The sequence below is a fragment of the Podarcis tiliguerta genome, assembly GCF_965153285.1.
Source record: "Podarcis tiliguerta genome assembly, chromosome: 17".
In the NCBI taxonomy this organism is placed as follows: domain Eukaryota; kingdom Metazoa; phylum Chordata; class Lepidosauria; order Squamata; family Lacertidae; genus Podarcis; species Podarcis tiliguerta.
The window spans coordinates 25,298,889-25,312,333 of record NC_139550.1 but is presented as its reverse complement, the minus strand read 5'-3'; the positions used below and the strand labels follow the sequence as shown (position 1 = coordinate 25,312,333).

Sequence of the window (13,445 nt, the reverse complement as noted above, 5' to 3'; positions counted from 1 at the left end):
TGTTTGTTTTCTCCTCCTCTGGAGGGCAGGACTCAAACCAATGGCTTCAAGTTACAAGAAAGGATATTCCATCTAAATATTCAGAAAAAACTTTCTGAGAGTAAGAGCTGTACAGCAGTGGAACAGACTCTCATGAGAGGTGGTGGACTGTCCTCCCCTGGAAGTTTTTAAGCAGAGGTTGGATGGCCATCTGTCATGGATGCTTTAGCTGAGATTCCTGCATTGTAGGGGGTTGGACTAGATGACTCTTGGGTCCCTCCCAACTCTATGATTCTATAGTGTAAGTGGTATATAGTGTAAGTGGTATATAGTGTAAGTGAGAGCCAGTGTGGTGTAGTGGTTAAGAGCGGTAGTCTCGTAATCTGGGGAACCGGGTTCGATTCCCCGCTCCTCCACATGCAGCTGCTGGGTGACCTTGGGCCAGTCACACTTCTTTGAAGTCTCTCAGGCCCGCTCACATCACAGAGTATTTGTTGTGGGGGAGGAAGGGAAAGGAGAATGTTAGCTGCTTTGAGACTCCTTAAAGGGAGTGAAAGGTGGGATATCAAATCCAAACTCCTCTTCTTCTTCTTCTTCTTCTCTTCTTATATACATTTTGTTAATTAAAATAAACAGATAAAATAAGAAAAAGAAACACAGCAAACTGGTGCACACTGATTGTGCTACATTTTCCCCGTCTGGAAACAGGAGTGTCGAATTATATGTCCTCCCTTCCTCAGCTGCAAAGAGAAAGATGTCAATAACAGTGTGGTAGTGATGAGGCCAAGGGCAGTGATGGAACAAGCTATTTGCCACTGACCTTCAATGACTACTCACACAAGTCCAACCACATATTGCACTTACAGTGAAGGTGACACTTTTGCAAAGCTTTGCCCTTGTAAAGAAGGAAACGCACTTTCGGAGCGCCTACGTACTTTTTGATATGATATTGTTTCAGCTGTGTGAGCATCTTCCTGAGTTCTCAGTACTTTTTGTGTATCCATATTGAGAGCCTGAAGCTGCTGGATCAGCTCTGCCTGCTGTGCTGCATGTTCAGTGTTTTGTTTGTAGAGATTCTGCAGCTCCTGCAACTCCTTCCTGTGCAAAGCAAGCAAGAAACAAGAAACTTGAGCAAAAGAAATATTGCAATCATCTCAATTAAACAGTTATGTTAGCTGTTTTTATGTGAAAATCTTTCACTCTCATCTATAGTTTCAGATTCATTGAGTGATAAGAAAGAGTGATAAAATAAAAAGAAAAGAAATATAAACTGTAATGTCAGTTTTCATTTTAATTTGTTTGAACAATATGAATGGTAAAATAAATGGTCTTCAACAAGTTCTCACAGAAACACTTGCAGTTTTCCTTTCATAGAATCATCATAGAATCATAGAGTTGGAAGAGACCACAAGGGCCATCGAGTCCAACCCCCTGCCAAGCAGGAAACACCATCAGAGCACTCCTGACATATGGTTGTCAAGCCTCTGCTTAAAGACCTCCAAAGAAGGAGACTCCACCACACTCCTTGGCAGCAAATTCCACTGTCGAACAGCTCTTACTGTCAGGAAGTTCTTCCTAATGTTTAGGTGGAATCTTCTTTCTTGTTGTTTGGATCCATTGCTCCGTGTCCGCTTCTCTGGAGCAGCAGAAAACAACCTTTCTCCCTCCTCTATGTGACATCCTTTTATATATTTGAACATGGCTATCATATCACCACTTAACCTCCTCTTCTCCAGGCTAAACATGCCCAGCTCCCTTAGCCGTTCCTCATAAGGCATCGTTTCCAGGCCTTTGACCATTTTGGTTGCCCTCCTCTGGACACGTTCCAGTTTGTCAGGGTCCTTCTTGAACTGTGGTGCCCAGAACTGGACACAGTACTCCAGGTGAGGTCTGACCAGAGCAGAATACAGTGGCACTATTACTTCCCTTGATCTAGATGCTATACTCCTATTGATGCAGCCCAGAATTGCATGGGCTTTTTTAGCTGCCGCGTCACACTGTTGGCTCATGTCAAGTTTGTGGTTATATTCATTATTCAATATACTTTTTAAAGCAAAAACATAAGAATGGAGACATGCAGGTGACTTTCACTGTTTTTATTCATACCTTTTTTGATTCCTGATAAAATATGCTTGCAGTGAAAATGTCCTACTAAGGAGTTTATGTAACAGAACACATAACAAGGGGACAGTAAGAACTAGTCCAAAGAGGTGTTGTGAAACTTCTTGTGATGTTTAAGGAATTTGAAAGACCCATCTTATATCAGGCCAAAGACAGGGGGTAGAATTCAACATTGTGCTAAGCAGATCACTCTGCCAGTGCAAACATTTCTTCTTGTCTGAAATCAATAAACATGACCATGCTAGACTGAATAATATTAACAGGTCTATTCTGTGTAAAACTTTGTTGAATACCACTCAAAGAAGGCTTAGCTTTTGAATTTCTGATTTTCCATTCTACTATATAGCTAAAATGTTTAGCAATTCAGAATTTCCTATGAGAGCAGATATGTGATCATTAAAAGTACAGCTAAAAACAGTGGTTCAGTTTGATTTATATATTTTGATCTTGCTTTTTATTTTCAGTATTCTTTGTATCTAGGATCTTTAGATTTTAAAATTTTTAAATCTTAGCTTCTCTTTATTACATAGGAACAACATTTTGTGTAGATTTACCGTATGAATCAGGTACTTAATGCCATTAAAATGGCATGCTGTTTACAGAAACAAACAGAAACATTGTTATGTGTCCATTTAAACCCAAAGGAGGAAAGAAATTCAGATGACAGGGACATGAATTATGTAACAGAACAAACAGAAGACTCAAGAGAATTAATATGCTAACAGATAGTTGACAAAATAATGCCTTTTACTACTGGAAGAATGGAAACATATGCTAGATGCTCAGTAGCATAAAGGCAGCCAGTGGAAATTATGACTCCCTACTAGTGCAACTGTTAAAACCTGTGTGGCAATGTTATGCACCAGCTACAGTTTCTAGACTGCCTTCAAGGGTAACCCATATGGAGTGCATTACAGTAATCCAAATGGGAGATCTTGGAGCAAGCAAAACTGCCACCAGGGAATCTCAATCCAGGAATGACCACAGCTGCTAAACAAACCTGGGTCTCTAGTGAAATTATTGGGTTTAGGAGCATTCTTGCTCCTTTACAAGTCCCTCCAGAAAAGCCCAAACATCCAATTCTCAGACATGAGAACTGCCCACCAACAGTGCCGCCATTTTGTCAGGATGCAGTTTCAGTTTTCTGGCCCTCTTCCAGCTCGTCAATGCCTTCCAGTACTGAGTATGTATGGTATGTATGGTATGTAGATACAGAATTGGTAGTAATCAGTGTATTGGTGGTGCAGATTCTCAGTCTCCCTGGCAACCTCACCCAGCTCTATATCTAGATGTTACATGGTACTGGGGACAAGGAGGAAACCTGAGGGACTCCACAGAGTAACTGCCACGAGGGCCAAGCAGAAGTAATCCAATGCTATTCTCTGGAAGTGGCCCTGTACGTAGCAGCAAAAACACCTTAACCCTGTGATCCCAACCACTGGATGGGGGGGGGAAGGGGGGTAACTGTATCAAAAGCCGCAAGGCCAACATACTTGAACTCCCCCATCTCTCACAAAGCAGGTGATCAACCAGATTAACCAAAGCTGTCTTGGTACGAAAACCAAAGCCAGGCTAAAATGGGTGAAGATAACCTGTTTCTTCGTCCAGGTACATCTGAAGCTGCACAACCACAACCCTCTTGAGTACCTTGCAAAAGTAGGACTGCATTACCATGAAATACAAGAGAAACTGCCTGCGACAATTCTATATTGACTATTTGGGATGGCTCTTTTCACCCTTGCTGTGGAACAGCTTTCCCAGGGAGGCTAACTTCAGGATATCATTTGAGAAACAGAGAAAGGTCTTTTTTATTTTCCAATGCCTTATAACTGACTGCTAGTTTTTTAGGGAATTTATCTTTACAACACATTTTTAATCTGTTCAATTTTACTGGATGAATTTTTAATTAAACTTTATTGTAGGCTGTCTTGTAAACCTACAAATAGGAAGGTCTATAAATACCAGAAAAGAGCACTTTGTGCTATGAAAACTTATGCCACAATTAGTCTGTTAGTATAGTATTTAAAGTGCCACAATAGTCTTTCTTTTACATAACTAATTCTTCAAACTTGTATTTAAACTTTGGGGTGTTTCAAACTCAGCTGGGAAGTTCCATGGTGCTAGCGGATGTGAAAGCAACACAGCAAAAATCTGCCTATGTGCAGTCTGCTCTGGATTATATTCATAGCCCAACTTGCACGGTGAAACTATCTTGTGCACAAACTGGATGTGTTATGCCAGTTATAACTTCCCCAACAGTGAGGGGTTGCTTGCTTGAAACACCAATTACAAGTATATCATGTGCTGAGATTCCTGGCACTGGTATAATGTGGTCTGCCCTGCACTTCCGAATGTTTCCATTCTGTATTGCTTATGATCTCCTTGGGGGTCCCCTAAAGAAATGCAAGTAATAGAATGGAGGCTAGATTAACGTTAGGTATTGATTTAAGGATGATGAAACCCACTGGACTCTATGCTGATCTCAAGTTTTCAATATCCCCTCTCCTAATTTAACTTTGTGAAGTTACTTCAAGGATCTCCCTGTTTAAAAATGATTATTATCATTTCTCACAAAAAAACCCCATGTATTATAATTTGCTCTTTCTAAAGCAAGTATCTGCTCTCAGGTGCTACAACAATACACTTTAATTAAATTAACATTTCCCTGATGCAGATACCAATGTCAGTAAGATCTGATACCTAAAATGGAATTATTGCCCTTTCTCCCCACTTCTGAAATTTGCCATGGAGGGCACCAGACTGGTGGATGAAGTGAGGTTTTTCTATGGGTGTGTGTGTGTATGTATGTATGTGTGTGTATATATATATATATATGAAAGAGCTTTAGGTCAGGCAGCTGCTCTGTTCGTTCCCACAGCTGCTGAAGTCAAAGCCTTCTCCTGCCGAGCGAACTTTCATAGAAAGCACAGTCATTACATTGTAAGAAGAGATAGAGCCGCCAAGCAGCAGGGATGCTGCAGTTGATCACAGGATACTTTTCAAAACCTAGCAGTTTTAATGGAGCCTCGCAAAGACTATAAAAGGAAGAGACCTCAAAGCTCACAATTCCAAGCATTTATCTGCAAATTTCAAGGTTAATGCCCTACAAGTAAATGTCTAAACAACAAAGCAGAACAAAGGACCTGAGCATAAGCGACAGGGTTGCTAGTAAGTGGTTTGCTGCTTCAGCTGTAATTCTGCTGGGTGCACGGCTCAATTTTGCAGGTTTCTGAACATGTATAGACTGAATAAAGTAGTATTTTTGCCAAAATAATACAAACAAGAAAGGGATACATTTACATTTATCCCAGTTCCTATCATGCAAATACAGAGACTAGGGGAGGTAATTATAAGCAATGACGTCATTCTTCCCCTATTAGTTTTCTGGCCAAGTCATAAAGGTAAGCATTGCCATTTTGTGATGTAGCCAACGCAACACAATTTTAGCAGAGGACGCTCCCCGCAACATATTGGAATAATACCAAAGATCACTGAACACAGATTAATGTCTTAAGCTTTAGTCATCAAGTGGTGTGCACAGTCTAATCCATGTGGGTGACTGAAAATGGGGTTTCAAGTGGTTTTGAGAACCCTGGTTAATTGAGCCATGGTTAACTTAGCCGTACGCTGGGGCAGTGCTAATGCCAGCACTTGAAGTGGAGTGTTAATTTGCAGTAGAGGAAGAAGCATGCATTCCTGAAGCTGATTTCAGAATCTGCACATTGTGAGCTGTAGGGAGCCAATAATAGATATGCACCACAGACAATGAAAAGATACAGCAAGAAATAAAAAGAATTTTAAGTTGGACAATTGGAGAAGCAATAACCTTCGCAGCTTCTTTGCAAAGCAAGTATGTCAGAGTTTCACTTAGGCTCGCATTCCAAGCACCCAGTTCAAAGGAACATTGGTTTTCATACCTGAACTGAATATTAAGTCCTATGAATCTTAGTGGTTTCAAACTGAAGTGCAACTTTCCAATCCAGATGCTAGATGTGGCAATTATGAACATATATCATGCCCATGGCATCTATCATCCTCAGGATAACCCTTGCTGATATTTTGTAGATTTGTCTTACTGATATACTAACAACAAGTATTGTAGATCTTTCATGGTCATACTTGTATGTTTATTTGTAGGTACAGAATAAGAGCCTTATAGGGTTATAAACAATGAATATCATGCTAATTTCTTCAACACTACTCTCAGGAGATTTCTTGCCTCTTTCTACTTGCATACTGAATTGCATTATCTTTTTCTTGGCTTTGTGCACTGTAAAGACGGACCATTCTGTCACCACCACACAAGTTCCTGGAAGGCTACTTATTGCCATGGACATTACTGCCTAGAATATAAAGTGTGAATGTTCCAGAGGGGCAGCTGTGTTAACAGGGCAAACCTTTGCATGTTTTGCTTCTGAGTCTCACGATGTCCCTAATGGGTAAACATTCCAATGCCGGCCTGAGGACAAGACTGTTACCGCAGAAACAAGGAGGAGGTTTGTGACACATTAAACGAAGACCTATTGTGGCACAATCTTCCACGGGCAAGAGTCCACTTCATCACTGCATGCATGTAAAATTGTTCTGAAAGAGCTGCACTGGCTGTCAGATACTGAGCAAAGTTTGAGGTTTAAGTACAGGCTTATAAAGCCTTAAATAACCAGGTGATTTGAGCGAATTTCATTCTCCCACAATGAATGAATTTCATTCTCCAACAATGACCAGTCTAATTGCTGTGAATTGTGGAAGCATCCCTCTTAACCAGACCACAGCCTTCAGATTTCTACCTCACAGGGGTGCAGGGAAGGGATTTCACCATGTGGCACCTCCCTTACAAGTTGATCTCCCTCTGGAGGAGGCCACTGATTATTGGGTTTTTATTCAGGTAGGTAGCCATGTTGGTCTGACGCAGTCGAAATATATAAAAAAATTGTCCAGTAGCACCTTAGAAACCAAGTAAGTTTCTTCTGGGTTTAAGCTTTTGTGTGCATGCACACTTCTTCAGACACACTGGTTTTTTGTTGTTATTGTTAAACGTTGTCATTTTTACTGTTTTTGTATTTATTTGAAATGAAAGGTAGTATGCAAATAATTGAAATCTATCTTCTGTGTGCATGCACATATATGTTTAAATTCATGAACAGAGAGAAAAAGTACAGAAAGGCCATAGGAGAAAATAAAACTGCAAAACAAAGGTGGCCAACCTGTGACTCTCAAGGTGTTGTTTAACTACAACTTCAATCAGTCCGAGATACCATAGCCAGTGTGAAGAGATGATGAGAGTTGTAGCAACTTGTAGTAAAGAGCGGAAGCAAACGGAAGAGGCATCATGGCATTTCTATGGAAAGCTAAATGTATGCTAGATAAGCACAGTGGCCATTCAGAACAGCAGTATTTGGAGATGACATAAACTCTTTCCAGGCATTATGCCTGAACAGATAATGCCAACTTGAGCAGGGAGCAGCAGCAATATGTTTCATACCAGCACTACCTAAAAGGTTCCTGCATTGGTGGGATAGCTTCAAGGGGTTCTGAAGTGTGTCCAGCAAAGCTGTCTTAGGTTTGGTCCCCTGCTGTGAGGTAGAAAGGAGTGTGGCCCAAGCACAAACTTATTTGCCTAGCAGTTGACTGCCAGCACACATCCAAAACATGGCCACTGTCTGCACAATCTATGCACACTTAATACGGGACATCATCTGCAGCAACACTGTGATTGGTGATTGCGAGACAGTTCCTAGGGGTTCTGAGTGGCTGTCATCATTAATACGTTCCCTCATTTTTCTACTGCTGTTAATTGTGCTTGGACATTTCTTTGGGGACAGCATAAGATTCCAATTATTTACACTGATCTAAGCTCCCGCATAGCAACAGTCGTATTAGCCGAAACGTAAGTTTGCCCTGCTTGTGCTTCTTGGTTCAGACTTGCCTTACGTGTCAGTCATATTTCATACATGCAGTATTAATCCTCATGATCCAACTTAATATGTGAAACGCTCAGATAAAGCTAAAATCACAACATTTTAAACCTTTAGCAGCAGACTCCTGCTGACCTGTCAGACTTAACTCTAATTAAAAAGTGAAAGTTAGGCTTCAAACTTTTGTCAGTTTCGGGCATTTAGCCTCTCAAATTAATTGCTTATGTTACTAATCATATTGATGTTTTGTGACTTGCAGCAGAGACTGAGAACTCTTTGACCCAATGCTAATTAGAGATGTGCAATTTTTAAATAATGTCCATAACAGAAGTCAAAAGGCATTGAGATAGTCTGCGTAAACAGTAGACATTCTAAACTTTTTTCATAATGCGCAGAACATACTACAAAAAGCAAACCATTTGATGTTGCCCCATATTCGTTATCATGGGAACAAGCCCTTTATAAAAACATTGCATACATACCTAGTTCTGGCCACATCCAAATCTTTTTGTGTTAGTTCAGTCTGCTTAACACCCAGCTGAGATGCCAGATCATTGCATTTGCTGTGCAAGGTTTCCATTTGCCCACTTGCCTCTGTTAAATCAGCTTCCAAATTCTGGAAAACATATATTATGCTATAGACAAAATTAAACAAGAAATGAAAGGATGCACATCATTATAACAGGATCAAAAATAGTATGGATTTTTGCCCCCTTTTAAGAAAACAACCCCCTGTTTTCTGTATTTAGAAAATTCCAAGCTGCGTAAAAGAATTTTTTTAAAAAGTAATTCAAATTACTAAAATCAGCCATAACCAACAGCAGGATAAAACAATTCAACATAAATAGGGAGGTGGGACTTCAACTCATGCTAAAAGCTTAGCAAACTAAAATGGTATCTGCAGCTAGATTAAATAATGGTGTGGGCAGTAAAACAACCCTCATCACATCATGGAAGCTTGGCTCTTTGAATTAAGTTCTGTCTACCAAGAAAACTTTGTGACTCCAATTAATTCATAGATAATTAGCTACCGGCTCAAACTAAGAATGGCAAACTCATGGCTCAAAAGTTTCATGTGGGTGCCAAAAGAGAGCTGCTGTAGATAGTGCCTTTTTGTTGTAAATGAAATTAAAACATAGCCTTTTTGCTGCAGAGCCAAAACTGCTTAATACAGGTCTGCTATTCATGATGCAGTGATAGCATCCACTTCAAAAAATTAAAAGTAGTATCATCACACACAAATTCAGAGCATAACATCAGCTCATAGAGTCATAGAAGTGGAAGGGACCACAAGGGTCATCTAGTTCAATCCCCTGCAATGCAGGAATATTTTGCCCGACGTGGAACTCGAATCCATGACCCAACTCTACCAACTGAGCTATTCATTTTCAATGTGATACCTGACCATGTAGACACATGTGTTTTTACAGAAGTCACTTCCAAAGCTAGAAGGTTAAAACCACAATGTTCCTTCCATGAGGAGAAGGACTCTCTCTGTTTGTGGAAAGGTTGCAGAGGGAAGGTGGAATCAGCAAAAATCACTTCCTCCCTTGCTTCCTCTAGTAGGAACATCCCATGAGGAAAGTTCATGGTAACTCTGCATTCAACCTGTAGGAAGAAGCAGTAGTAGACAGGTGTGGCACAAAGATTTTTGTTGTGGATTTGATTACTGATGAAAAATTATCATTGGAAATACAGTATCCGGCACTTTTTTAAAAAGGGAAACTGAGGAGCCTTAAGTAGTACCAGGATTGTGAGGAACAATATCAAATTAAATTAGTTCAACAAGAATGGTGCCTCTGGACACCACTGAGACCTGTCACTAGACAAATTTTGGAAAACCTTTTTTTTTTTTAACAAGGTACGAGCTACCCATGAGAAAACTTAGAAGTGGAGCAATAAACTCTCTCCACCACCACCCATAATCAGATCACATAAATAAGATCAGTATGGATGCACCCAGAGTAGACTGTATTTAATGAATAAGTGCTAAATGAAACCATCACACATTATTTCTCAATGGTTTCAGAAATGTTATTGGCCTTGTTAAGTTTGCTGGACATCACATAAGAACAAGTCACTGTTGTGAACTGGTATAAAGTCTCCTGGTTTGGGCTTCTTAACTTGACTCACAATAAGAAATTATGTCTTGCTTGGATCAGGTGGGACTTATGGAAAGCTGAGGTGCATCAGGTATAAGGATGCACAGACCCATGGGTTCTTGATGCTCCAGATGCTGATAGTGTCAACTGGCCAGAGGTTCTACCAAGTGCCCCTAGAAAAAAAGAAAAATTCTCTTCTTCCTCCCTGATTCCAGCATATTTCTTACTGTTTCCTGACCACCGTCATACACACACCTTGCCATGAGGCCATAGAGTTTTCATATTTCTAGTAACTGCACTAGTTAAAAGGTACGGCATTGGATTTGGGTTCTCCACAGTTTAAAGAACAGCTGGCTACAGGAAACACTAAGGCATGGAGTCTGTTGCTAATTTCTAAGTGGTCATGACTCTTACCTATTCCAGGGCCACAGAACAGTAGAGAGATTTTCTCATCGTTTATTATGAAAAAGGTTACAGTAGTGTGAGAATGCGATCAATGTGAATTGATTGCCTCCTTGGAGCTTGCTTTAATGAGCCGGTCATGTATACACAGATGAATGTATACATCTTCTTTTACAAATGAGCAGGCAATGGGGTCAGGCATTTTGTGAAACCCTCTAATATCGTAAATAGTTCAAATTGCAGAATTCCATTCTGGGAAATTGTCTGCTAAAGAAAAATAAGCTTTCTGATTTAGATCTCTAGGTTGTCAAGCATGTTAACAAGGGGAAAACATCAGCAGAGCTGATAAAACTTCAGATGTCCCAAAAATACAAAACAAGGAATGTGACTGGTAAGGAACTCTGAAAAAAATCCATCCAAAATAGCATTCAAAGCATGCTAATGTAAAAGTTCCTTCAAATTACACTGTTTCTTCCTCGAATTGTTTTCCCATATAAAGCAACAGGTTTCCAAATGCCTGTCATGGTGACATAAGAAGAAACAAGCAGAGACTGTGCGCAAGGAGGAAAGCTGACGAGAGATCTAGAAACTAAGTACTGAGAATCAAGGGTTGTGTACGTTCAGTCTGGAGAAGAGACAATTAAGAAGAGACAGGATAGCCATCTTCAAATATCTGAAGGGCTGTTATATGGATGATGCAGCAAATGTGTTTTCTATTGCTCCATAGCCTGCTGGGTCTCTCTTCTCCACTTGTTTGGGGAAGCTGGGGAAGCTTCTGGAGGCCCATAAGAATTTCCATCTTGGAGTTCAGTTCTTTGATCTGTTGTTCCAAGGGAGTCATTGGGTTCTTTCAGGTTTTGCAGAGTCCATGAGAGAGCCTTGGATGGCTTCTTTCAGTTTCAATTCAAGTTCCTCCAGGTTCTGTTTTGGTACTGTTGCGTATTCACTATCTGGGGAACTTGTCTCTTTGGTTTCTGTCTTTCCCTTAATCAAAGCCATTTTGGTCTTCTTGTTGACCTTGGACTAGATCTTGTGTGGTGTCGATCTGGGGCTGGGTGGTTTGGTAGGTTCTTTGTGATTGTTAAGAGGTCATTCAGACTGTGTTGCTTGATGGCTTCCTATCCCTAACCCTAGGTTAGGGAGAGCCAGTGTGGTGTAGTGGTTAAGAGTGGTAGACTCATAATCTGGTGAACCGGGTGGGTTTGCATCTCCACTCCTCCACATGCAGCTGCTGGGTGACCTTGGGCTAGTCACACTTTTTTGAAGTCTCTCAGCCCCACTCACCTCACAGTGTTTGTTGTGGGGAAGGAAGGGAAAGGAAAATGCTAGCCGCTTTGAAACTCCTTCAGGTAGTGATAAACAGGATATCAAATCCAAACTCCTCTTCTTCTTCTAAGAGCTTCGGGGATCAAGCGGCCATTATTGTTGAAGTCAGGCCAGCGCTCGCTTGTGTCTTTCCATTGGTAAGCTGATAACTGGGTGGTCTGAGTTCCCCATAAAAATCTGTGTCAGAGTGTTCTATAGGTCATGGTTCTGGGGTCAGCTTGAGCAGCAGCCATCACCACTCTCTCCTTCTCCTTTTATAAAATACTTTACTGATAATACTGAAGAATGGCAATTACCAAAATCACAGATTAGACTTTGGAAAATTTAACTAGATTAATCTGTTCTGGAGGAGGGAAGGGGCAAGTTGGGATTTTTGAATTGTTTTTGTTTTTGTATCCTTTTCTCTCTCTTTTTGTAACTGTTTTATACTGGAAATCAATAAAACTATGTATTTAAAAGACGAGGCTGGCAGAGGGGAAGCTGGTGGGAGCGACAGGAGCAGCAACAGCAACATTTCAAGGCATTTGTGGTATTGGTTTTAGGACGAAAGGGAAGCTGAAGTTATCAAAGAGACAAAGTAGGGGATGCACAGAACGGATTGAGTTGAAAGAGGGGAAAACAGACAGAAAAGATGAAGTGAAGAAAGCCAAGGAAGAGACAAGACATGAGAAATGGTGGTAGAAAGAAAAAGATTTAGGAGGCAAAAGAGCATAAGAGCAGGAAGAAATGAGGAGGGAGCAAAACAAGGGAACTAGTTTGAAGAGGCAGAGAGAGTGCAAAAGGTGGGACTTTGGGAGAAGCAAGGTGAGTGAGAAGGAGATTAGAAGAAGCAATTGAGGGGTTCAGGAGACAGCTAGGGAGTAATTAGGGAAATGTGAGGAATAGTACGAGGTGAAACCTAGGTCACTGACACTCACCCATCGACACAGCCACACTTCTCATGCAATAGTCATTTTTTCTCCACAAAGAGCCTTGGGAAATGCAGTTCTGAGATTGGGACTAGGAATCTATTAAAGAATTATCGGCAGCAGCACCAAACTACAATTCCCAGGATTCTAGGGGGCAAGCCTCATAAAATGCACTGACACATGTCTGAAATATAGATTATGTCCAGAGAAATAGCAGGATTCACTCAACAACTGCACCATGCCTTAGCAACAAATCTCTATCAGAAAAATACAAGGGTTTAAAGTGCCTAATTTATAAAGCATCCATAGCTTATCTATCTGTGGATATCTCATTTGTGCAAAAGCAACAAATATGCTATAGCTATGCAAGGGGCATTTAGTCTTAATAATTTCGATCTCACAGAAGTCTAGATACATCACACAACATATTGCTATAGATATGCATAAACAGACGCTGAAATCTGTATATGTGAGACAGCCTAACAAAATGGAAGAGTCAGCATATTTATCAAAATCACTCCAAAGAGTTGTTTGTTTGTTTTGAAAGCAAGATGATACAATATAAAAACTCAACATGCATGGAGCTCTCTAAAGAATGATAGAAATGTATTGCAAAGTTTAAGAACAGTTAATTACAACATGCTGTAATTCATGACATTAACATTAGAGAAGTGAAATGACCACTGCAAACC

The 13,445-nt window shown here is 40.5% G+C and overlaps 1 protein-coding gene across 3 annotated transcripts in view; it reads right to left on the bottom strand.

Moving 5' to 3' along the window:
* The window catches only part of CNTLN (centlein), a 161,576-nt gene that overhangs the window by 111,781 nt on the left and 36,350 nt on the right, over positions 1 to 13,445 (bottom strand). For all 3 annotated transcript variants that reach the window (XR_014506276.1, XM_083419493.1, XM_083419492.1), the window contains exons 6-7: positions 8,498 to 8,631; positions 915 to 1,077 (exon numbers count right to left, since the gene is read on the bottom strand). Coding sequence is in view for 2 of the 3 variants with exons in the window: in XM_083419493.1 (XP_083275619.1) it covers positions 915 to 1,077; positions 8,498 to 8,631 (297 nt within the window). In the remaining variant the exon portion in view is untranslated. The remainder of the gene's footprint in view (positions 1 to 914; positions 1,078 to 8,497; positions 8,632 to 13,445) is intronic.